This window comes from Meleagris gallopavo, chromosome 3 (genome assembly GCF_905368555.1).
Source record: "Meleagris gallopavo chromosome 3, MGAL_WU_HG_1.1, whole genome shotgun sequence".
Lineage (NCBI taxonomy): Eukaryota > Metazoa > Chordata > Aves > Galliformes > Phasianidae > Meleagris > Meleagris gallopavo.
In genome coordinates this window covers 89,181,873-89,206,791 of record NC_139406.1, presented here as the reverse complement: position 1 = coordinate 89,206,791, position 24,919 = coordinate 89,181,873, and the positions used below count along the sequence as shown (strand labels likewise).

The 24,919-nt window shown below is 41.0% G+C and overlaps 1 protein-coding gene and 1 long non-coding RNA gene across 2 annotated transcripts in view; one reads left to right on the top strand and one right to left on the bottom strand.

Moving 5' to 3' along the window:
• COL22A1 (collagen type XXII alpha 1 chain) overlaps positions 1-24,919 on the top strand; it is a 159,481-nt gene that overhangs the window by 70,250 nt on the left and 64,312 nt on the right. The window contains exons 12-14 of the mRNA XM_085219983.1: positions 19,283-19,336; positions 20,900-20,953; positions 21,893-21,946. Coding sequence (XP_085076109.1) covers positions 19,283-19,336; positions 20,900-20,953; positions 21,893-21,946 — 162 coding nt within the window. The remainder of the gene's footprint in view (positions 1-19,282; positions 19,337-20,899; positions 20,954-21,892; positions 21,947-24,919) is intronic.
• On the bottom strand, positions 125-13,843 carry LOC146544805 (uncharacterized). The gene is made up of 3 exons (XR_014882739.1): positions 13,778-13,843; positions 9,934-10,032; positions 125-1,331 (listed from the first exon to the last, which is right to left on the bottom strand). It is a non-coding gene; the product is annotated as an uncharacterized LOC146544805 (long non-coding RNA).

Genomic DNA, 24,919 nt, shown 5'->3' with positions numbered 1-24,919 from the left:
GTAATGTAGTATATAAACCTTCGTTGGACTAGTTAAATGAGAGATGCTAACTGTTGCTTTACATTATCTCATAGGGTATATTTGGAGTGCACAAGATGCAGTAAATGTGATACAGTTGGATCTTTGTGGGGAAGTTTTATACTGGATTAAGCTTCCCTCTGAAGAAAATCTTTCAGTTGTTCACTGCTTTTCCCCTTCGTATTCTTTGACTTTCCTTTGTGCACTGGACATGTAAAACTATTAAATTGAAATCATAATCTTTGCTTTATGTAAGCAGCTGTGAGTTCATGGAAGATAATGCTGTAAAGCAACTGGCTGGGAGGATGGAAAGTAAACGGAATGTATAAGTTCAAGTTTATTGAATTTTCAACAGGATTAAATTTCGGTTATGAGGATACTGCTGTAACTCTTTTTCTCCATTGGATTTTTTTCATTAATAACCTGTAGGATGAAAGCCAGAGTATTTTCCTACTGCAAATATGAGCTGAGACAGAGAAATAAGACTTTGAGGTTTCGAATTACAGATACAGAGTAAAACCACTGCAAATTGCTGGGTCACCTGTCTTGAAAAATGTGTTCAGTTGCATTTAACAATGAGGAAAAAAACACAACTGGACTAAACTACCTTTAAAAGGATCTGGGTTTCCAGACAATTTTAGCCCATTCCCCTTTTCCCTCAAAATGAGACTGCAGAGGAAAAGTATCTGTTTCTGCATGCAGTTCCATATTACACCTAGATATGGATGTTTTCCTTATCACTAAAATGCAATTTCATGTTATGGAATGGGAAAACATTGACAGGAGGGTATAGGAGACAAATGGATGAAATAAGGAAGAAGTCATGCTTCCTACTGAAAATGGGATTGAGTCTGTAGAGCTGGTTTCCACGAGTTCCGTGGTTAACTAATTGCTCAGGGAATTTAAAATAATATTGGTTTGTGGTCTGAAAGAGAATGGTGCAGTAGCATGAACATGGCATTTATGACCATTGCATCTTCCCATCTGTTCTTTCTGTGACTGTGATTTATTGATTGTTAATGGTGGTAATGCGTCATGTGAAATTACAATCTAAATGAGGGTTGCTCATGGCAGGAAATATTACTGAGCTGGGCTAGAGACATGGGGGTTGTAAAGCACACATTTCAGCATCCATCTTCCTGTAGTCCTCCCGCTGACAGCTAGTATTTAGCCTCTGAGACTCAGAACTCAGCCTTTGGAAACCAGCTTGTGCTTGGCAGGTGGTGAGAGTCAGCAGTCTGATGGGAGACGATGTTTACAATGCAAGTTGTGCTGCAGTTGAGGCAAGTTCTTGTTTTCTTATGTTCTGATCTCTGCAAAAAGTGGTAGAAAACATTACTTCATCTCTGTTATTCCCATACCTGAAAAAAAAACAAAAACGGTCTGCACATCTGGAGAGCAGGAGGTAAAAATAAGAAGGTCCAACAGACATGATGTGCTTGTACAGAACTATTCTGATTGGGCTAGCCAAACAAAATAGATTGCCCTGAATGACTATGTGGGCAAGGAGATCCATGAGTTAATGGCCAGTTTTTGTTTATTTGGTACTCCTGCCAACTCAAGCAGTGTGTGCTCAACTGTGGTAGCCAATACGTGTGTGTCCCATGCGTGTGTGCCCAATGGTTTAGAGTCACTGCTGTTGCTGTTGGAGAGCCCAGGTTTATCTGCTGTGACTCACTGGCTTGAATAAAAAGAAGATCTGGGGACAAAGAGACATGGTTAGTGGGCATGGTGGTTATGGGTTGGTGATTGGACTAGATGAACTTAGTGGTCTTTTCCAACCTTAATGATTCTGTGATTCTATGTGTATATAATTGTTCTTGAATGCAAAAGATCATCTTTAAGGTCAACCTTCAGGTGTGAAGTTGAGCCTTCAGGAGAAAGCAGTTAGAATTTTATGCTGGCTGAGGGGAATCACCCATGCAAAAGGTTTCCATTCAGTGGATGTGGACCATGACTCTTTCTTTGTGCCAGAAGAAGTCTCCGTGAGAGGGAGGTAACAAGAACTGTGGAGAGATGGGATGCAAGTGTCTGCGATGCTAATTGACATCCATACTTCTGAAAAAAGGAGGAGGGCAGTGTAGGAAATGAGACCCTTTCCAGACAGAAGAATGTGACACCTGAAAGGAAAGGGTTCATGTGACTCTTTTTCATTTTCCTGCTGTGCTGTAATGGATGCATGAGCATGAATTCTTGTTTTTCACTGGCTGTGACAGATTTGTTTCCTTGATTTTTGTTTGTATGGGCCAGTGCTGGGAAAACAGATCAGACACTGGACTTCAAACAGTTGCAGTCTAAGCAATCTTTGCTATTCATGTGCTGCGGGCTCCTTTGTAAGGACAAGGCTAGAATCCTAAGTGTTGATAGAGGAAGGTTCTCACCTTTGAGAGGACTGAGATGAGCAATTTGAAATTATCCCCTTAGAATACTGCTCTCTACTGTGCCAATGTCAAACACCTGCCAGACTATGGTTTTGCCAAGTATTATGTATAGGGCAATTATGTGAAGTCTGAGGCATTTGTTAGAGGGCAAATCCAGGACAACTGCAGAGATACTGGCCTTGCTTCTCCAGACCATTTCCCTAGTTACACTACTAAGTTCAAGCCAGAATGATACTTGTATTAGAACATATAACAGGCCAACCACATCATTAGTGGTAAACCATAAGATAACAGCAGCTGTAGTTAAAAACCTAATTCATATTGACATGAGGCCTTGTATGACTTTGAAAACCAAGAAATTTGCTGTGTTGTCTCAAGTGACAGCCTAGCATGTTCTGCCAGGCCTAAATAACTCCGCTTGACAGAGAATGACGAAAGAATTGCACACAGATATAAAAACAGACAGTAACATAATGCACCTCCTGGTGATAATGTCATATGCTCTTGGGTGAACTTTCCTATTGAAGTGTGATTCTGTTGCCCCTGCTCTGTGTTGGGTCTTAAATTTCTGCTGTTCACCATCATCTTTCAGCCCTTGAAGTGCTTAAATTACATGTAGTCTGTTATATTTCTGCTCATGAATTCATGCTGTGTCTTCATTGACTTGCTTTAAACAAGCTTCTGTGACCAACGTTCTAATTTTCATGCTGTGAAATACCCAAATCTATAACATGATCTCTATAACATGATCACCATGAAGGTAACGTTTTGCCTTTATTTTATAGGTGTTATTCAAATAGATATTTGTTAGATCAGATAGCCTAGTCTTGCAGAGCTCATAAGAAAAACCTTCAGACCTCTCGTCCGAAAGGATTAAGTGCAGGAGAAGAATGAGGACAGAAAGAACAACTGTAGAGCATTTTAAAGGGTAATTCAAGCAAGATGGAGTTTCAGTGACTCTTGATCAAAGTCAGGTAAATCACATTTGACAACGGAGGTTCTGTACAGTATGAGACTTGCATTCCTGGGGCACAGCCATCCACATCGCAAGCGATCCTGTCCTTTTAATACCTCTGTAACAAGTTTAGATTAGAGGCTAGCAACTTAAATCTTGTCTTGCACAGCACAGAATATTGTCCAGCAGTGCTGAGCCCCTTTCTTATATCTCCAAAACCAACTGTGCTGAAGAGGCTTCATAGGTGAGAAGGTGCGTGGGGAAGTGGTAAGTTTGTAGGGTAGGTGGTGAAAATAAGTCACTTGTGGTATGGGAACTTCACTAGGAAATATTTTTTTCATTTTTGTTGGTAATGCTAAGGGAAAACAAACTTACTATCATCTAGCTTAAAAGGAACCAAATGAAGTTTTTTTTAATGCAGTATGCATTGGAGCTGTTCTTTGCAGTCTGCTCTGGAGGATAAAATTTGTGTGTTTAAAAAAAGAATACTTAGAAATTCACTGAAGAAAGACATCTGCCAAGATCTATTCTATACAAAGTCATTGTCTCTGCTTCAGGATGTCTGCAAGTCATTTTTAATTGTGATCTGCAATACCAGGATGGTAAGCTGGTGAAGTGTCCAGTGAGGCCACTGCTGCAGATGAGATATGGGTTATCTATTCTTATGGTTTTGTGTTCAATTTTTGATGAATATCCCTAACAGCATCATTGCCCAGGAGGGGACAGATTTTTCCACAGTCCACTGAAGGTTTGTCCAACGCTGTCTGTAGCTATTGAATAAGAGTCTCTGGCTGCTGGTGTGCAGAGGAAAGGTATAGAGTAGCTTGGTTATTAATACATTTTCCCGTAGGAAAAACAAAGAAGAAAAAGGGATTTTAATGGAAGAGTTGAGTCAAGTGATTGCTCCTGTGAGTTTTAATTATTTTTTTTCCACAGGAAGCCACTCTAGCACTTTGTAGAGGAGAAAAATAACCAGGAGAACCCATCTTCATGTGTGGAGACTTGGATGGAGGTTTCATTATGGATTACTGTGCCCTATGGGAGTTCTGTTAATATGTTTCCAGGAGTATCTAAGTTTTCCCTTTGTGCTTTATCTATTCCCCTTCATGCTAAATAATCACAAATTCAGCAATGAGAAACAAGTTTAGAAGATTAAGTCTATATTCTTCTAACAATGTTGTTTTCATTTTTTCTTTTCTTTTTTTTTTTTTTTTAATAGTAATGACTTGCCCTGATAAGAATTCGTGGGAAGTATCATAGGATTTTTAATGAGTATAATACCTCTGAAATAGCTTGCTTATTAGAGATGTAGTTACTGCAGGACCAAGCATAGAAAAGCAAGCAGATAGCTAAGACTCTGGACTATGCTGCAGGAGACCTAGGCAGAAAGCTTGACTCCTACAGATTTGCTGACTTTGCCCAAGAAGTCTTTGTTCCTGTAATATGAAGCTGGAGAACTACTTTCCGTCCAGACTTTGAATATCTTTGCTTCCCCCTCTCTGACGTCTCGTCCAAACTGAATAAATTCCCATTTTTAGGGATTATATAAGGTATAGTGGTCATGGTGGTGAGGGGTTGATGGTTGGACTGGATTAATTTACATATCTTTTCCAACTTTAATGATTCCATGATTCCATGAAAGCAGCGGCTATTGATCAAGGCTGGCTGGTATTGAGGAACTTGAGGCTCAAGCAAAAGTAGTGCAGGTCTGTGCTTCAAATGTAGCTGGAGTCTAGCATGCTATGGTGGTTTGAGGGCAAGGAGTGCTTTTGCTTGGATGAATATAAAGAATGTATTTGGAGACCAGAAGTGCTGTGCATGTGACTAAGTTGCTGGAAGTGGCATTTTAGACCTGCAGAGCAGTAATAACGTTTGGGAGTTAGGTCCACAAGAGTCCAGGTGCAGCAAGGACTAGTTACAAACCAAGAGGAATGGAGGCAGAGCTGAGATACCGTGGCTGGCAGCATAGGGACCTTATGTACATGTCCCATGACACCCCTGCTATGGAGCAGAGTTGGTTGATCATTGTTGCCAAAAGCCCATATGACCAGACTGGTCCCCAGTGTTACAACTGATTCAAGTCCAAGCTAGAAAACTGAGTCTGCAAGTCAGGATCAGAGACATGGTCAGGCTGCTTCAGCGTATTTCAAGCAAACACCAAATGTGAGAGTCTCAACTTAAAAACAGCTTGAAAATAAAGGAAGGGGAGTAGCCAGCTGAGCTCCTAGGAGCAGGTCATGTGCCCTGAGCTCTTACACCATATGGAGTTTATGACTGAAAGGATGTCGAATTGGTCTTTATTCCTGCTGCTTCTAAGTAAGACTAATGATTTCTCCAGGAGCTGATGTGTGTCCTTTCACCACTGAAACCCCGGGGTTTGAAAGGTGCTGCTGAGAAGTTATAGGCCTTGTTTGGGCTGCTGTGATGTTCAGATAGTTAACAAATCCAAAACCTCTTAAATATAATTCAATTCTCTTGGGACTGGCAGACTGAGAAGACACTCAAGAGAGCTTTGGGAAGTACCAGCATCCAGGACAGCGAGCAGTGCTCTTTGAGCCAACACATCTTGAGAGTAACAAGATGGGAGAATGGCTCAAAGTTCAGAGATACTGTTGACTTTGAAATTGGAAAGCAGAGGAAAAACCCAGTCACACAATAATTGGCATTCATTGGAGATGAGGTCTGCCACCTCAGCATTTGGTTCATAGCACTCAGACCTTGTTAGTTTATTGCCAAATAAAAAAATAATGGGAGCATAGCTCAGATTGACTTGGTAATGAAAAGTGAAAGTGCAATAGCTGCAGATTTTTTTCCTTTTTTTCTTTACTGCTGCTAGGAATCATCTCTCTCAGAGTCCATTTTCAGCTACTGACTTCATCTGGTTAAAGTCACTCAGTGTTTAACTTCCCAGTTCAGTATTTACATATTTGTATAATCTTACATATCTGTATAATATAACCACATCCACTCCATAAAGCTTTAATGCAGCTCACTGGAATTGTTTGTCATTCCTTTTCTGAACTTTTCCATTAATGAGTAAGGTGTATCAAAGTTAGTATCTGTCTTAGTGCTCTGAGTATATATGAATCCTCTTGTGTGTGCAGACGATTTCAGACTGCACCGTGAATATTTTTGAGTCCTCTTAGCTGTAGTTAAAGTATTTTCTGCACAGCTAAATAACTGTGGTTTTTTGGAGTTCTTTTTCTTAACAGTAATTAGAGGGTCTTGTGGTTTTCTGTGACCCAGAATAACAGATGCAGGTTGCAATAAACAACTCAAAGCCAGATCACGTACTAATTGTGCATCATGACAGCTTAATTCTCAGCAGTGCAAGAGTACTAGTAACTTGTTTTTCCTTACGTAAACTAAGAAAACAGTTGTTATTTTTTTCATTGTTAGATTCTGGCTTGCAGGTGCATTGCTGGTATATAATGACATCTACTGGCAAGCAGACTTTGTGAAATCTCCAGTGCTTCTTAGAGTTCTCAGCCAAGATCTACACTTGCAGTGTAGAAACGAAGAAAGATGAGAAAATTTCCCATCTTTGTGCCTCTTCTGATAGAAGAGCTGAAGGGAAGAGGGGGAAAAAAAAAAAAAGAGAAGAACAATTTATTCTCTTAATTCTGTCATTGATTACTCTTGTTCAAATTAAAGATGGTCCTGAGTGCAATATTGCAGACCGCTAATCCATACCGATCAACCGCTAGGTGCAAAAGGAAAAAGCTTTTCTAGAAGATTCAAATGAATCTCGTAGCCTATTGAATTACAGATGGCTGAAGCATTACACAAAACATAGGTTGCTATGACCTATCAGAAACATTTTTTCTGCCCCTCTCACATTTTTACAACTACTTCTCCAGTACATTATAGCCATGAAGCTTTTCCTCCAAGAATCTCTGAGTTTAGAGCAGGGGCAGCGTCACAAGCTTTGGTCCCTTGCTGGAATCGAGGATCCCAAATTTCTCCTTCCAGTGCTGTGTTCTGCTTCCATCGATCAAAACCTGGCTGATCTTCCTTGGCCATGGCTGGACACTGTGGCAGTCTGACTGTGCAGCTGATACCACAGCAGAAACTGTGTGTCAAGCTGTTTTATACTGTCCTTGATACAATCCATCCGTAAGTTGCCCCTTTTCGATCTCTCATCCTTTGTCTTTAGCACTACCTACAGTCTTAGAATTGAGTGGAATACTGGGAAAAATTCTTCTCAGAAAAAGTAGACTGTAAGTGATGAATATGGAATAGCAGAAGCATTAAACATTTAGGAGCAGATTAGCACTGGAGTTTGGAGTACTACAGTCCTGCTTCTCTGCCCCAATACACTCTTCTTGGATGTACAAAATGATACTGGAATGTTTGATAGGTATGTGGAGGTCTTAAGCATTCAAGACTTCCCAGAAGAAGAGCAAAAGGAATTAATATATTTTTCTAGCAAAACAAAATATCTGCCCACATCATCCATAAATCCCAATATATATATATATCTATTAATGTTCAGGCCGTGTATTGTCACTGGAAAAAGACATGAAATCTTACTACCTGATCTGGTTACATAAAGCAAATTTGTAAACCTTTGCTATCTTTCACAAGCAGGGGATCTTAGCATTCACTGTGTTAAGGCAGGATACAAATGATCTGCCAATCAATCCTCATCTTGATATATGTTGTTCTAAAACACAAAGATATTTTTGCTAAAAGACATTTTTGCTATCTCTTTCACGCTTAGGAATTCCAGAGGCCATCAGTCTTGTTCTGTATGTGCATCTTGATCAGTGCAGGGACTTTCATCCTGCTTTCCCATTATAAACTTTTGCTGCTTGCAAGGACTGGTACATAGGTAGAAGACCAAGAGAGGTGCAAGCATAGCCAGCTGAGTTGTTTCTTGCCTTTGCATTGTTTTCCTTTCTACATGGAAGTTCACCTCACAGAAAATAATGATTTTGCTTCTTGTAGTCCAATCCCTTGAATCCAATTTTTTCCTCTGTCAGTTCCTCTTTTTAGTGGGATTGTAGCACCAATCGACTCCAGTTACCTTCTGCCTCCTGTTCAGTATGTTTAGTCAAAACTAGGTCTGCAAACAATTGTGTTTTTTTTTAACTTGTGAAGATTTTTTTTGTCAGTTGATCGAACAACTTATATAGCTGTTAAACAGAAGAACTCCAAATAAAACATTTAGTACGTTGTTATCTCTCTCTCTCTATTGCAGAAGTAGATGAATACTTCAAATAAATCTTCCACTTGGGGCAGCCTTGATACAGGAAAAACTGATAGTTCAAGAGCTGCCAAAGATGTCTGACCATCCTCCTCTTTCAGAAATCCCATATGTAGTTTATGACAGTGTCATAGTAAGGTGTGGGTAGTGTGAAGCTAAAGGACAGGATGTTGGGTGCTTTGAAGTCTTTGTAGGTTCTCAGGCTATTATGAGCTCTACAGTGACCTTCACTGAGGCATGGCTAGTTACCAAATAACTAAGTTTGCTGAACCTTCTCACCTGCAGCACCAAGTTTATGAATGAAATTGTGTCATATTCACTGATAACACACCTTTTGTTGTAACTATTTTGATGCAAAGGTGGAGTATCAGGTTTCTTTAGAGAAAGGTATCTATTGGGATCCCTGAAAAAAGGTGCACGTACCCTTGGAAAAAAAACATTCAGTGACTGGGATCATGTGATGAAGGTTCAGAAGGCCCATTGTTGATCTCATGGTAAGGTCCATGATGTTTATGATAGGGCTAAAAGGTTCAAACATCCTTGAAATACAAGATCTCCTGAATTTCTCTTGGTAGAGTACCTTTTGTGACCCAGTGACATCTATGTAATTAAAAAAAAAAAACAGTTCAAAAGTATCATTTAATCAGCTCACTGAATAATGGGTTTTCTGATAGATTAGGCACCCCTACAGCTTCTACAGGTTCCTGTGTATCATGTCCATGTGGCCTTTCTGTTTATTAAATCAGAATATAATGCAGTGAACCAGGGGGATGATTTTCTTCTTTTCTTAGAATGAACTGAACTCCCAGATAAGATGAATGTCTTATTTCTTTTAGAAGAGAAGATAATGCCAGTTTTGTTGTCAAATTTTCCAAGATATTAATAGGATTTTAGCATCCTTAAGCTAACAGAATCTTGCATCTGTGCCTTAGAAAATGGCAGTCATTTGTGCTGCCTCTCTGGTCAGCGACTTTTGAAAATGGAGCTGAGTGACATATATACACTACAGTTCTGCATCTCAATTGGTCTGAAGATCACTCCTGACCTTCACTGGAAACAAAAATCCCGAACAAACAAAAAATCCCCACCAAACTCAGAATTGTCAATATTTCTGAAGAAAAAGCTTGGAGAATGAGAAAAAAAGATATTACTTCCTTCCCAAGTCATGCTGTCTTTTGGAAGTGCTCTCAAGAATTTGGAGCTGAAGATCATACTAAGCTTGCAACATCTCTTGCATCCTTCTTCTTCTCATCCAATGGAGAAAGCTATTGAGTCTTCTGGTTTATACTTAGTGATCGTCAGGTTGCAAATTGAACACAGGTAAAAGAACAAGAAGAGAGAAAAAATAAAATTATCATTAGAGCACTGACCTAGGACATAGGAAATCTGCGGTCAGTTTCTATCTTTGTCCCAGACCTGTGACCTTCCATATGTCTCCTGTTCAGTTGCACCTCTGACTCATCACCCTCCTGGAGTGGAAACAATAATACAGTTGCTGTAAATTCTCATTTTGCAGAGATACTGCGAGTTTAATTAACAAAGGAGAGAGGGGTATATTAATAGAGAAGTGGTAGCATTGCTTAGTTCAGTCTTGCTTTTGTTTCCATCTCATTTTGACTTTCTTGCTCTGTTTTTATTCAGCTTTTGTTGCCTACCTATGATATAGATCCCCTGGTTTGCAGAGCTGTCAATATTCTGGGTGTCTAATTCATGGAGTTCTGCTTAGCAGAGTTTTGAAGGTCACCCAGTGATACCTCTATTGATGTTTTGTGACAGGGTTAGAAAATTTTATCTCATTCTGGGATTAGAAAAGTGATACTTTTGTGGTAGGTGTAGACCAGTTTGGAAGAGAAAAAAGAAGGTGTATAAAATTGACCTCAGTGCGGTATATCTTCTGTAGACTGCTTTGTAAGGTGAAGGAAATATCCAGTGATTTACTTGAATTTGACAGGAAAATAAGAATCTAACGATGTGTTTTTGGACTGATTTTTTTTCCCATTATTTTCTCATTTAGTTTCCTTTCATTTCTATTAATGAAGGCCACAACCCAGAGTTTGAAATAAAATATGTGATTATAGTCCGCAGCTGTTCTCAAGTTGGAAGAAATATTTGTAAACTTGGCAGCTGCTTAAGGAGCTGCAAGTGGAGGAAAGGAAAGCAGTTAAACTTGTGCAGATTGCTTAAAAATCATGACTGATAGTTATTCCATTGTGTGCTTTTGATGTCTTTCTAGATTCAGGTAGTAAAGCATTTCTATCTCCATATCTTTTCAAGTATCTGCAGACTGCTTCCTCCTCCATTTTAGGTCCCTTTTCATAGAAAATATCCTGTGAGGCTGGATATGGCAAAATGTATGTTTCAGTTGTTCGTGCTCTGAGGAAACATATTATCTGATAATTAGGTTATCTACTTTGTAATTTTATAATTATTTCCATTCGGACATCTGAGGATCTACATGGGATGTGGATATAATCTGGTCACAGACCATATACATAGTGTTCAGCAATTATATGGGGTAGAAAGCTCAATATCCCTTTGTACTCAGCTCTGTTGAGGCCTTACCTCAAGTACTATGTTCGGTTTTGGGCCTCTTGCTACAAGCATGGCCAGTGAAGGGCAATGAAGCTGGTGAGTGAGAGCTGGAGAGGAGCTCTGCAGAGAGGGACCTGGGCGTCCTGGTGGACGACAGGTTGGCCATGAGCCAGCAGTGTGCCCTCGTGGCCAAAAAGGCCAATGGCATTCTGGGGTGCATTAAGAAGAGCGTGTCCAGCAGGTCGAGGGAGGTGATCCTCCCCCTCTACTCTGCCCTGGTAAGGCCTCATCTGGAGTACTGTGTCCAGTTCTGGGCTCCCCAGTACAAAAAAGACAGGGATCTCTTGGAAAGAGTCCAGCGGAGGGCCACAAAGATGGTGAAGGGTCTGGAGCATCTCCCCTATGAAGAAAGGCTAAGTGAACTGGATCTGTTTAGCCTTGAGAAAAGAAGACTGAGAGGGGACCTGATCCAGGTTTATAAATATCTGAGGTGTGGCGGCCATAGTGGTGAGGCCAGTCTCTTTTCAGTGGTACGTGGAGACAGGACGAGGGGAAACGGACATAAGCTGCAGCACAGGAAGTTTCGTACGAGTGTGCGTAAGAACTTCTTCACGATGAGGGTGATGGAGCACTGGAACAGGCTGCCCAGGGAGGTTGTGGAGTCTCCTTCTCTGGAGATATTCAAATCTCGCCTGGACGCCTACCTGTGCGACCTGGTGTAGGGAACCTGCTTTGGCATGGGGGTTGGTCTCGATGATCTCTGGAGGTCCCTTCCAACCCCTACAATTCTGTGATTCTGTGAGTGGTGTGGAGCACAAGTCTTATGGGGAGTGGTTGAAGGAACTGGGATTATTCAGACTGGAGGAGACTCAAGAGACCTTACTGCTTTCTACAGTTCTCTGAAAGGAAATTGTAGTGAGGTGAGTGTCAGCCTCTATTCCCAGGTAACAGTGACAAGATGGGAAGTAATAGCATTAAGTTTCACCGGAAGATAGTTAGGCTGGATATTAGGAAAAATTTCTTCTTCAAATGAGTGGTGAGGCGCTGGAAGAGGCTACTTCCCAGGGAGGTGGTGGAGTCAAGAAAAGGCTACATAGAATCATAGAATCACAAGGTTGGAAACAACCTGTAGATCATCTAGTTCAACGGTCTTCTCATTACCATTGCTACCACAAACTAAATCATATCTTGTAACTCCTCATCCAGGCGCCTCTTGAACACTGCCAGGGACGGTGACTCCACCACCTCCCTGGGCAGCCATTCCAGTGCCTGACCACTCTCTGAGACAAAAAGTTCTTCCTTATGTCTAACCTAAACCTCCTCTGGTACAACTTGCAGCCATTTCCCTGGGTCCTGTTCGTTGCCTGGGAGAAGAGGCCAAACCCCTCCTCATCACAACCTCCCTTCAGGAAGTTGTAGAGTGCAATGAGGTCTCCCCTGAGCTTCCCTTCTCCAGACTAAACAATCCCAGCTCCCTCAGCCACTCCTCATAAGACTTGTGCTCCAGACCCTTCACCAGTTTTGTTGCCCTTCTCTGGACACGCTGCAGGGCCTCAACATCTTTCCTGTAGTGAGGGGCCCAAAACTGAACACAGTACTCGAGGTGCGGCCTCACCAATACTGAGTACAGGAGGATGATGACCTCCCTGCTCCTGCTGGCCACACTATTTCTAATGCAGGCCAGGATGCCATTGGCCCTCTTGGCCACCTGGGCACACTGTCGGCTCATGTTCAGCTGAGCATCAACCAACACCCCCAGGTCCATTTCCTCTTCACAATCATCCAGCCACTCATTCCCAAGCCTATAATGCTGCTTGGGGTTATTGCGGCCAAAGTGCAGGACCCGACACTTGGCCTTGTTGAACCTCATCCCATTCACCTCAGCCCAGAGATCCAGCTTATCTAGATCCCTCTGTAGGGCCTCTCTACCCTCAGGCTGATCCACACCACCTCCCAACTTGGTGTCATCTGCAAACTTACTGAGGGTACACTCAATCCTCTCATCTAGGTCATCAATAAAGATATTAAACAAGATGGGCCCCAGTACTGACCCCTGGGGGACACCATTTGGTCGCCAGCTGGACTTAACTCCATTAACCACTACCCATTGGGCATGACCCTCTAGTCAATTCCTTACCCAAAGAAGGGTATACCTGTCCAGACCACGGGCAGCCAGTTTCCCCAGAAGAAGCCTGTGAGAGACTGTGTCAAAGGCTTTGCTGAAGTCTAGGCAGACTACATTAACAGCCTTTCCCTCATCTACCAGTGTGGTTACCCAGTCAAAGAAGGAGATGAGGTTGGTCAAGCACGACCTGCCCTTCATGAACCCATGCTGGCTGGGCCTGATCTCCTGGACACCATGCATGTGCTGCGCCATCTCACCCAAGATGATTTGCTCCATGACTTTTCCTGGTACCGAGGTCAGGCTGTGTCACGGAGTTACTGAGATCAATTTACGCCTGTGACAGGGGGCAGTAGGCCCCTGCCCTCCCCTCCCCACCCCACAAAATGGGAAGGAAGGAAGGAAAACAAAAACAGCAGCAACAATCTATGGAGGAAAACTTATTTTACTAACTATGATATCAGAATGCAAGATAACACAATATAATACAATCTGATTGAAATTGAGACTAATAAATCAAATAAAATAGGAGAGAGAGAGTTCCCGAGACCGATTCAAACCTGAAAAGCTTGGAACGGCCAGGAAAGTACCCTCCAGCACCCACTGCCAGGCAGTAAGAGACCGCCTCACCCAGAAGGGCCAGATCCCATGACTTCTGTAATGTACAGGGATAGGTGCCTAGAATTGGAGCATTAACACTTTAACTCCCAGTACACTACATGATGTTTTGATGCGGAGTACTGAGAACCAAAACCAAAAAAAACATAAAACCATGATAGGCTGACAGGCCTGTAGTTCCCCGGATCCTCCTTACGGCCCTTCTTGAAGATGGGAATCACATCAGCAAGCCTCCAATCCTCTGGGACCTCTCCAGTTAACCAGGAGCGCTGATAGATGGTTGAGAGTGGCTCGGCAATCACCCCCACCAGCTCCCTCAGCACCTAAGGGTGTAGGCTGTCCTGTCCAATGGACTTGTGACAGTCCATATGGAGGAGGAGCTCTCTAACTGTCTCCACCTGAATCGCTGGGGGTATATTCTGAGTAGCATCCCAGATTTCCAGATCAGGGCATAAAATGCCCAGAGGATAACTGGTCTGGCTATTAAAGGCAGCTGTAAAGAAGGCGTTGAGGACCTCAGCCTTCTCCTTATCCTCAGTGGCCACATTCCCTGCTGCATCAAGTATAGGATGAAAATTCTCCATGGTTCTTCTTTTACCGTGACATGTGGCACTGAGGGACATGTCTTAGTGAGTATGGTAGTTATTGGTTGAAGGTTGGGCTAGATAATCTTAGTGTCTTTTCCAACCTTAATGAATTTACACTTGTATGAAAATAACCCAAGAGGTAAATCTTTGGATAATACAAAACTAATAAAGCTATGTGAGCATAAGGTGAGCATGGAATGGAAGTTTTAAAAAGATAAAAATAATTTTTAAAAAAAGACCGTAAGACCTTCATGACCACGAAAGGACAACCTAACCTACAGCTGACATAACATATGGCAGTGGTATACCAGGAAGACATCCTCACTCAAATCTAGAAATGAGATAACTCTGCTATTGCAAACAAGCTAACAAAAAAACCTGTCAATGCATGTTTATACTTCCACAGCTCACCTATATATATATTTTCAGTAGCTGTAGTAAACCAAAGTTGATGGGTATATTCTTATTCATTGTCTCTCTAATACTCTGCAGCAGCTGAGAGTCGCCTGGGTTCTGGATTCTCTCATGATGTGACATTTCCTTTTGCCCAATGGATCTGAAAAAATCTTTTTCTTTTAGTGTGGCTCAGAAAATATTCACAATTTGCTCACAGAATTTCTATCGATTCCTTCATGAAAGAGTTTTCAGAATTATTCATCTAGTGCTGCATCCTCAGAGTTTGTCGTGTTCAGTATTTTTGGAAATTCCTAAGCCAAACTGCTGTATTTTTTAATACACCTACTCACAGGTACAACTACATGCACACTCAAGCTTTTTTCCACAAAACTATTGAAATAAACAATATGTTGGTTCATCTAAAGCACAAAGGTACTTCACTAAAACCAGGTGTTGGCTAAACCAAAGAGAAGTTGCCTTAGAAGCTCCACCCTGTTCCTCTTCTTAGTAGTAGTCTCTCCTTCCCAATTCCTTGGAGGCCTGGTACTTCTGACTTTTCAGTCCAGTCCAGATGCTTCTTCAGAAAGGGCAACGAATTGAAATTCAGATATCCACGAAGTAGAGAGGTAGCAGTAGAAATACATGAGATAAACAATTACATATAGTTTACACGTCACTAGCAGAATCTCATTGCCTTGAAGCTGGGAGCACAGCCAACTTGTGAATATACGCTATTATTGTTATCCTTCTCAGAGTGCACAACTACATTTGGCCTTGGTGCAAGAAAGGCAATGAGCTTTTCTTCCCCAAGGCTTAATGCCAGCTGCTGAAGCTGACCCGTTTCTCACAGCATGATGCCTAGATCCTTCAGCCCAGTGCACTTGCATCCATGTTTGCTTGGCAGCTATTTTACTAGCCCGTGCCCTTTGTCTCTGCTATTTCTTTGTTATATTTACTCATCACTTGCAGTTTTGAACTGAGCTTTCAAGTGTAGTCACTGTCATTTAATATTTATTCATACAGCGTCCACAGCAGAGTAGCAGAGTGACTAAGGAAGCAAATGAGGCATTGCTGTAATTCAAGAAAATAATCACAGAATGAATTTTGAAAAAAAAACACCCACGAAGTGACATTTGTAGTGATACGTCAAATCTCTACAAATTTGACATATAAACTCTCTATGCCCATAGTATGTGCCAGTGTATACCATCAGTAATTGCAGAACCTACCATCCCTCTCTTATTCAGCATTATCTGCTTCTGTATAGCTGATAGTGCTCCAGGGCTATACTACATGAAAATTCCTCTGGTCACATTGGATCAGGTGGCAGTTTGCCAGATATAGACCCTTTTGACAAGTATTTTGCCAACTGTGAGCTAATGAACGGATTTATTCTCTTGTTAACATTTGTGGGAAGGTTTGATTAAAGGCTGCTGGCTGTGCAACAAAGAGGATGAAACTAAATATACGTGGCTGGATTTTCAGTGAGAAAAGGACAGCATGCTCAGGAGTCTGAAAAGGACAAAAGTACTCAGGAAAATCTCCTGCCTTTCTTTTGTGCCTAATTGCTGGAGTTGTAACCTTCTCAGCACGACTACTCTTGAACAAAATAATTTCAGGCCCTTGTGATTTCTTCTTGGCCAATGTTCTCATTCTCTAATTGCAACTTTATTGGGCCTTACTAACTTGTTTCCAGGAGAGATGCACTGGCTCTTTTGCAATCCTAATTGACCTCACTGTCATGGAGAGAGGAGGACACTGACACCTTTTGGGTACACCATTACTTCCCTAGGTCTTGACAGTATGGTGAGCATGATAGTTGGGATCTTACCTAATTAAAAAATTCCTGTGGACTATTGAAAAGAAAACGTGATTGTTCTGTGATACCATTCACAGAGGTTGGCTAGTTAAAAAATAAAAATAGAATAAGTAGCTTAGTGAAGTAAATTGCCCTGGAATCAGAACTCTGTTCCAGTTAGCTACATCCTCAGTGGGGATTTCAGCAGCTGGTTGCAAGCTAAGGGTACAAACTGTTGGTAGCTTTCCATCCCTTCTGTCACATTTCCTTTGGCACTATATGAGAGCATAGCAATGTCAACGCTTTTCAACTGAAGTAGCAGAAGCAGGAGGCCTTTTCACTCTCTTGGGTGCTGGGGTTCAGTGGTAGCTCCCCAGTGGATGTTAAATTTGTCTCCACAGTCTAGGTTGTTTCGAAACAGTTTCCTAGTAAGGCCAGTGGATACCTGAAGATTGGCAGTGCAAGCTGGTTAGACATTCCAGCTTTATTTCTAGTGAAGGGTTAGTTCTGATATGGGTTTCTTGATGTGTGCCTCACAGTGCTTCAATTTATGCAGCGGAGGAGAGGCTGTGGCAATAGATATGGGTGGAGGAAATGACTTTATTAGTAGAGCTCCTTGGAGTGCTAAGCATTGCTGGATAACATATTCTTTGAGCCTAATGCAACTTTGAAAGCCCTCTCCCCCTCTTGCTGACCCTTGATCTGATCTGTGGGCTGACCAGCTGCCTCTGCATGCATGGTCACCAAGAGGGAGAGAGTCTGCAGTTCTACCCTGCAAATGCCGTTGCACACCCTTGGCTGTGAAGACTCTTGGCTTCACATCTCTGCAAGCAGCTTCTTGGATGTGTGAAAAATCAAATGAGAAAAATCATGCTATTTCAGCTAATAATAAAGGTCTTTCTCCTCTGCTGAGATGCAATTAATTTAGGATGCAAGTTGCTGATTGTGTTTGGGAAGAGGAGCAGCCTTGTTTTCAGAGGTCTTCAATGCCAAAATGGATGAACTGTGAACAACTTGGTGTGAGTTCACTGTTGCTTTGAGTGTGAGGCTGGAGAAGAAACCTTATGAGGTTCTGTCCAGTATGGATGGTTTAATGAGTATTGTGCTTGCAACTTATTGGCTGATATCAGGGTTATTTTATTCAGCTACACAAAAAAGATGCTACTTCACAGAACAAAAAAAAAAAAAAAAAAAAAAAAAAAAAAAAAAAAAAAAGGGCAAAAGAAGTTATTAACCCTATTCCTGTAATTTGCAAGAAAAGACAAAAATCGTTCTACCTGTGCTGCACACTTTGCCATGGAACAGCAGTTCCTTCAAGTTATATTGACCTCCTAGAACAAGTTAAGGATTTTTCCTTAAAAATCACATTTGCTATTTTATGGGTTTTCTTTCTCATTAGGGACCTATTCAAATACAGCAAATTTGATTTTTACCGCCAATTGCACTGGAAATTCTAGGCCGAGTGCTTCATGAACATTCACGTTTAGTGACTAATGTGATTATAAGAATATTTAATGACTTTAATTTGCATATATAGTATAGATAATTTCCAGATACTTTCTTTTATTAACCTCTAACTGCCAAATATACCTATAAATAAATAAGGTCAGATTTTATCATTTTGTCTGACATTGACTGGAACCTTGCCTTAGGAATACATCCATCTAAGTCTGCTGAACTACTCATGCAGGAAAAGAACGCATCACAAATAAGGCTGAGAATGGCAGAATTTGGCCAGTCTATCTGCATATGTAGGTAGTCCACACGTGTTTAAAGGTAACATAGAAAATGACAGTTTTACTGCATTTATTCATGTGCTTGGTATTAATGTACTTTCTATGGCATTTTTCCTGCCATTACTTAAGTTCAGAAGTAGACACGGAGAAGCTCTCAGTGGATTAGCTCTGCTTTGTGTCATGTCATTTGCCAGCAGTGCTGGCTGCTTTAATGTCTCTTGCACAGATACCTATCATTTCAGACAGTGGAGATGCTGGTAAATATCCGTTGAAGGACACATGACAGTGTCTCTTGTAAAATCCAGCAATGCTGGATCCTAGATGCTATTGACTGGAGCATGAATGTGCAAAACAAATATAGGCAGGCTTCTGGATCATGACCAAATAACCCACAACAGAAGCCATAATCCTGCTCCATCCACTGAGCACTGAGTCTTTGAAGACATTAGCTGATGAGTTTGAGGAGTAGTTATTGATAAAGATCTAAATGGAGTGATTTTCAAAGCATACATTTCAGCCTACATTGAGCAGGTAAAAGTGGAAAAAATAAGGTATCTCTAGCAGTAGTTTGGTCATAGAAAATTTCAAGACCCAGTACTCTGAAATGTGGCAATAGGAGAGTTTTTCAGTGAAATGTTGTTATGCTTGAAATAATTTTATTTAATAAGGATATGTCTCTTATTTTGTCCTTGGAAAAAAGACTCCTCTTGGCTGATATTTACAAATAGAGGAAAGAAAAAACAGCCAGAGGTGGACAGTTGGGTGGAAAACTGGAATTAAAATCATTCATATATGGCCAAGTTGCAAGTGACTGAACAGCAGCAGTACAGCAAGAAAAGGTTGGCATCAACTCCCAAAAGGTAATTGTGCTGTGTAAATACACACATATATGTAATTCCATACAAGGTAACTTTTGTGTTGATGTTTTAGGGTGAAGAAGGATCCCCCGGATTTCCTGGACTGAAGGGTGATAAAGGAGAAAAAGTAAGTCGAAGCCTTTATTTATTATACTGTATAAAGTTTAGAACTTTATAAAGCTATTGAGGAAAGCTTCCCCTCTTGGAAGTCTTCTTCTTTTACCTCTGTGTTTTCTTGTTTTTATATTAGTAAAGTTCTGTAAAGAGAATTTGTTTGTCCGCAAAGTATCCTTTCACATCTAAACCTGATGAGTAACCATGCTCAGCCACATCTGAAAAATGTGCGGAGACTGCAAGGGCAGGAACTTTGTCTGAAGTCTTTAAAACACTGAAACAGAATAGAAGACGGCTCAGAGCTAAATGCTTTTCTCATACTGAAATACCAGTTTCTTCAATATGAGACATGGAAGGCAAAAGATTATCATGTCCTTTTTTGCTCTCAACACAAATAACCTTTGGACTGAGATGGCCTTTTGCTGCTTATTGTGGCAGCCTCATAAAAAAAAAAAAAAAAAAACACAAAAAACCCCCCACCAAAACTCCCCCCAAAATCCCAATATTATCCAGGACTGAGCTTGATCTATCAGCTAGTATTTACTTTGGATACTTTTGTCAGAAATGTCTTAAATGCCATTCGTAGGAGGGATTATAAAAATTTAGACATTTTCCACCTGTTATAAAATGTTCAGGGCTGCTAGTCAAGAGCCCGCTCCAATTAATGCGCAATATACTCATTCTGTTTAATCAGTGCCTCTATGCTCACCAATTGCAGTGCCTGTTCTCATTTGATCCTTTTTTTTAACATAATCCACTTTAAAAAAGACAAACCTGCTGAAAATCCCAGAAGTAAAAACAGTTGGTCCGTTCCTTACCAAGTACATGAGCTTGCCTGTTCTGTGTCTATTCTCTTCCCATTTATTCTTTAAATTGCCAGCTGCACATAGCAAAACATAGCTTTCCCCTATGTTTGCTGCCAGCCTCGACATACTTAGTCCCATTCAGTCTGGTGGGCAGACAGATTTAAGAAGCAATGCCTGTTTCTTCTGCTTTTTTTTTTTTTTTTTTTTTTTTTTTTTGCCCTCCAGCTTTGCCTGTTACCAGCTCTGAGACTCACTTCCCTGTAGGTAAAGTAGTTCCTAAGGACTCTTGAGTTTTTCAAGGCTTCTCTGTTTGCTTTTAGGCTCTTTACATCTGCATTACAGCTATGCCTAGAGGCTTCTGAGCTTTGATGTGGATGCTGTACAAGCACGGAGTCAACAATAAATAATAATAATAATAATAAAAAAATAGTACTTAGTTACAAAAACAGCAGATTTTTGTGACATTGCAAGACTGGACAGGCTGAGAGGAGATGATATTAAAATGATTCAATACTTCGGTATCTCATCAGTTGCACAGCCTTTATATTAATTTATTCTAAAGTGAGATAAGTGGCCAAGAGTGTCTAGTTCCTCATTAACATCAATTGGTCATAGCGTGTTAATGTTAACAGCAGTTCCTCCAGAGACTGTAAATAATAAATATTTGCATTGAAATGATTCTTCTCATTCCTTATTCTTGTCTTGCTTATGTCCTTGCACTTGCAACTGTTGCTAATACTGTGCTGATGACAGCTCTGTTGTTGTTACAGGGGTCCCCTGGTTTGCCGGGCACCCCGGGGAAGGATGGAGCAAAAGGAGAAGCCGTAAGCCTTTTCATTCCTCCTGTGTAATCCTTGCCTTTCAGTGAAAGCCAGGCAGTGGAAATCAATCTGTATCGAGTGGAAAATGTCTCAGGGATTTGTATGACAATTTTAGGAGCAGCAGAAACAAATGGCAGGAAGTTAATAGCCTCACCAGTCACTAGTAGTAACAGAGAGTGTCATGTGGATTAGCCATCCTGAGAGAGCCCAGGGTCAGCTCTGTTGCTGTTCGTTAGGCTGGTCGAGGAGGATGACAACTTTTTACCATAGATATCATTGGGGAAGCACCTTTAAAATTTTATTTGCTGTCCTCTTGTGGCAGCCATTTGGTGGTGATTGGATGAACTTGGGGAAAGAACTCATTGGAAGGGCAGGAATGCACAAAAGTAGTGATACATATCAGAAAAGCTCTCGTTTTTCTGTTGTTTACATTCTGTTTCAGCTTTGTCCAACACTGGGCACTTGTCTCACTTGGACAGGTGTGTTATAATTTTCTTGTATTGCTTCCTGAATGGATGCAAACTTCCTGCCTGGCACAATCTGTAATCAGACAGCAACATATGTGGATTTAAAGAATTTCGTATAGGATCTATTTATTGCATCCATCAAATGTACTATGTTATCTCCAGGGACTCAGCAATTGCAGATTGTAGTTGGTGTAAGCTTTTTACTACTTACAGAACCCATTTCTTGCTATTTAAGAGGTTGGGTTTGAAAAATGCATGAATAGCTACTTCAGTTTTCAGTTTGTTTCTTCCAGCTTTTTTTTTCTTTTTCCCCCAAAGAAAGCACAAAGTAGACTTTCAAATCTCTGCATAATGGTACTCAGGACTGTGGATAGAGTTTCCATTCCTAAAGCTGTAAATAATGACTGTTTTGAGTCATCCTATCCCCAGAAGATAAAAGATTAGCATTTACCACTGATACTGCTGTTATTTACAGGGTGAACCAGGACAACCAGGAGCATTTGGACTGCCTGGGCCAGCAGGTCCAAAGGTAAGCTTGCCATTTCTTTTTTACGTGGATAAGTATATCTTTTACACTGACTTTTTATATATATGGATTGCTTGGGTAACTGTTTTTTTCTTTGTGACTCCTTTGTTTTCATTGGTGAATGCAGAAGCTCAAAATGCTCGTTTCTATCGAGACATCTGATAGCATACCAGAAACTAGGTATGGCATATAAAGAGAATACCTTTTATTTGATCAACAGTATAGCTGGAGAAGTTGAAGAGAGCACATTTTGGGGCAAAAACCTTGCTTCATGTTTTCAATAAATGTTCTCAACTTTGGCAAAGATTCAGGTGAGAATTATTGTCACTACTCTGCAACTGGAAAAATAAAATCATGGTAGATGCTAGCCTGGATAATTACACTTCTGTCTATTATGGGAGTTTCACTTTGTACCAGTAGACAGTGGCAAAATGTCACAGAACTTGAGCCATCCATAATACCACTGCATCAAACAATGTACTTCTGAATGAGCATTCGGTGAGGCTTGGCTTACCATCAGAAGAGTGCCTGAGCTTTGAAGCCCTTCACATGAGCAGAGCAATGCTTTGTCCTCTTTCCAAAATCTCAGCTCTCCTTGCCTCCCTGGTTAGTGAGAGGATAAGTAACCAACAGCTACTTTCATCTGTCTTCATAAAACAAAAAGAAGATCGCTCATTACATTGACGAATGTTTTTCTCAGGGACTTTATGCACAGCAAGCTCAGTTCAGCCTATGAAAGGTGAGACAAGGATAATGGATTGGTTGCTCAGACTTCCTTGATCCAGTTCTGCTCCCATACATGCAAAGGTGTTTGAGTGTCACATCTTTCTGGAAGAGCTATCTGGCTAACTAAACCTCCTGTTGATTTCACTTATAGCTTTGTTCTCAAGTAGGAGTTAAATGCCTGAATACCATTCTATATGTCATCCTGATTGTCATCTGGCTCTGTCTGAGAGGACTCCATGAAGCAATTTATTCATGTAGATCCTTCTGGGTGTCTCATGTACAGGGAGGCTCCTTCTCCAAAATGTCTAGTTTTCATTGAGGTAAATGTTCATCATTTCCTTAAGTCTCATTAGGAGGGTATCAGAAGTAATGGTGTATTTGAGGACTAGTGGAAATTCTTGGCAGCCATCCCATGGTTCTCTGCAGGAACTGTATTGCCGTCAGCAACACGAAGGGTTTGATTGTGGAAGTGGCATGGCAGCATGTTCAGCAGGGGATAAATGACATCTGTAAAGCAAGGCAGGGCTGAGCTGAGTGTGAAGGAAGTCTGGATGTTGTTTTGCCCTTCAGTGGAATTAGGAAGTAGATGAAATGATAGGATTCATCACCCAGAAATGACTATCAGCTGCATATCATCTATTATATAATAAACAAATATGTGTTTTCTCTATGCCCTGCATATTTTTCCATAGTGGAATTAAAAGCCAGTAGGCTGTGCAGTGCCCTGTTCCCTTATGTTGTGAAGTTCCTCACTCTCGTTTTACAAAGCTTTTAAAATCAAGCTAAATTGAGGCTACTACCTATACCTCCATAAGAGCTTGATTCTGGAAAAAGCTCCATATTTCCCACAAGGACTGTCAGGTGAAATAATGAGTCAATGCTGAGAATAAGTTCAGCACTATGGGCTGGGCAGGATAGGTGTTGAGAGGGCTCAAACTAAACACAGTTTGATTAGACACTGCCAAGTGCTCCCAGGGAAGAGGTGAGCTTAGCTATCCACAGCCTCTAAGCTACAGTGGCTAAATATAAAATGACTGTGTGCTTTCATAGTGACTTTTAGTTATATTAATGGATGCACTGACTATATGTGGTGTCCGTGAGCTGGATCCTGGCCTGAGCTATTTTAAGAAATAATCCAGGTTCTGTTGACAGGGCTTTAAAATCTAAAATGTGAATCAACATTCCTTTGTAAAGCCCAGCTTCCTTGCTCATGTGGAATGGACTGTATAGAGATGGGTGGAGTTAGCATTAGGAAAGGACGTATCTCCAATTGCTGTTGGAATGATTACTTTTTGCCTGATCACTTATTTTCATTTTAAATCATTAGCATCAATACAGTGGGTTCATGCTCTTCCCCAGGCTCCATGGTGGGCTACCTTGCAGTTTCTCTGGTGATTTGGGATGTGCTCCTTCCCAATTCAATCATCTTCGTTTCCATTAAGGCAGTCAGGTGCTCAGAAGCTGTACACGCACTAGGAGGTTGAGCACCCTGCTTATCTGCTTGGCTGAATGATTTCCAGTCTTTTGCCTCAATAGCAATTGCCAGAAATTCCTTCTAAGGAGGTGCAGTTTTACAGACCTCATTAATTATGTGATGAAATTTCCAATAACACAGAAAGGAGTCCTGCAGACTTCTGGTAATAGGACTTCAATCCCCAGAGGTACCCTAAATGGATGATTAGGGTACACATGTGGATTACAGAAATGAAATGCCCTTGATAAGTCATCTCTGGCTTTACAGCTTTTGCTGCTCAATGAAGTCTTCAAGGTAGATTGTTTCTGGCTCAGTGTCTTCATCATAAAAATGATTTTCTTCACTCTCCAAACTATGTGGGTAAACTTCAGCGCTCACCAAGATGGGTATTTGATCTTGCTGATTGCAATTGGGTGGAAGGAAAGAAGAGCTGTCAGCACTTGCCTTGTGCTGATCAGGGTCAGAGCGTGGTTATAGAAGGTGCTGTGGTAGACTGGGATGGAAAGAAATATCCGTTGTTCAGAGGAGAAGCCTCTCAGATAAATACATGGGAGCCGGAAAGATACTGAAGTGGAATAACTGGGTTCAAAGTAACAAGAGTACAGTACAACCCCTTCACTATATGGCATTATAGCAGTTAAACAAAGCTTGAATTGTTGAGATGACCCTTTAGCTTTTCCAATACTGCGGCAAATACTCAATCTTTTCCTTCTTTTTTTTTTCCCCCTACATCTTTAATAAAAGGTTAAAGAGATTTTCTCATGGCTGTCATTGCT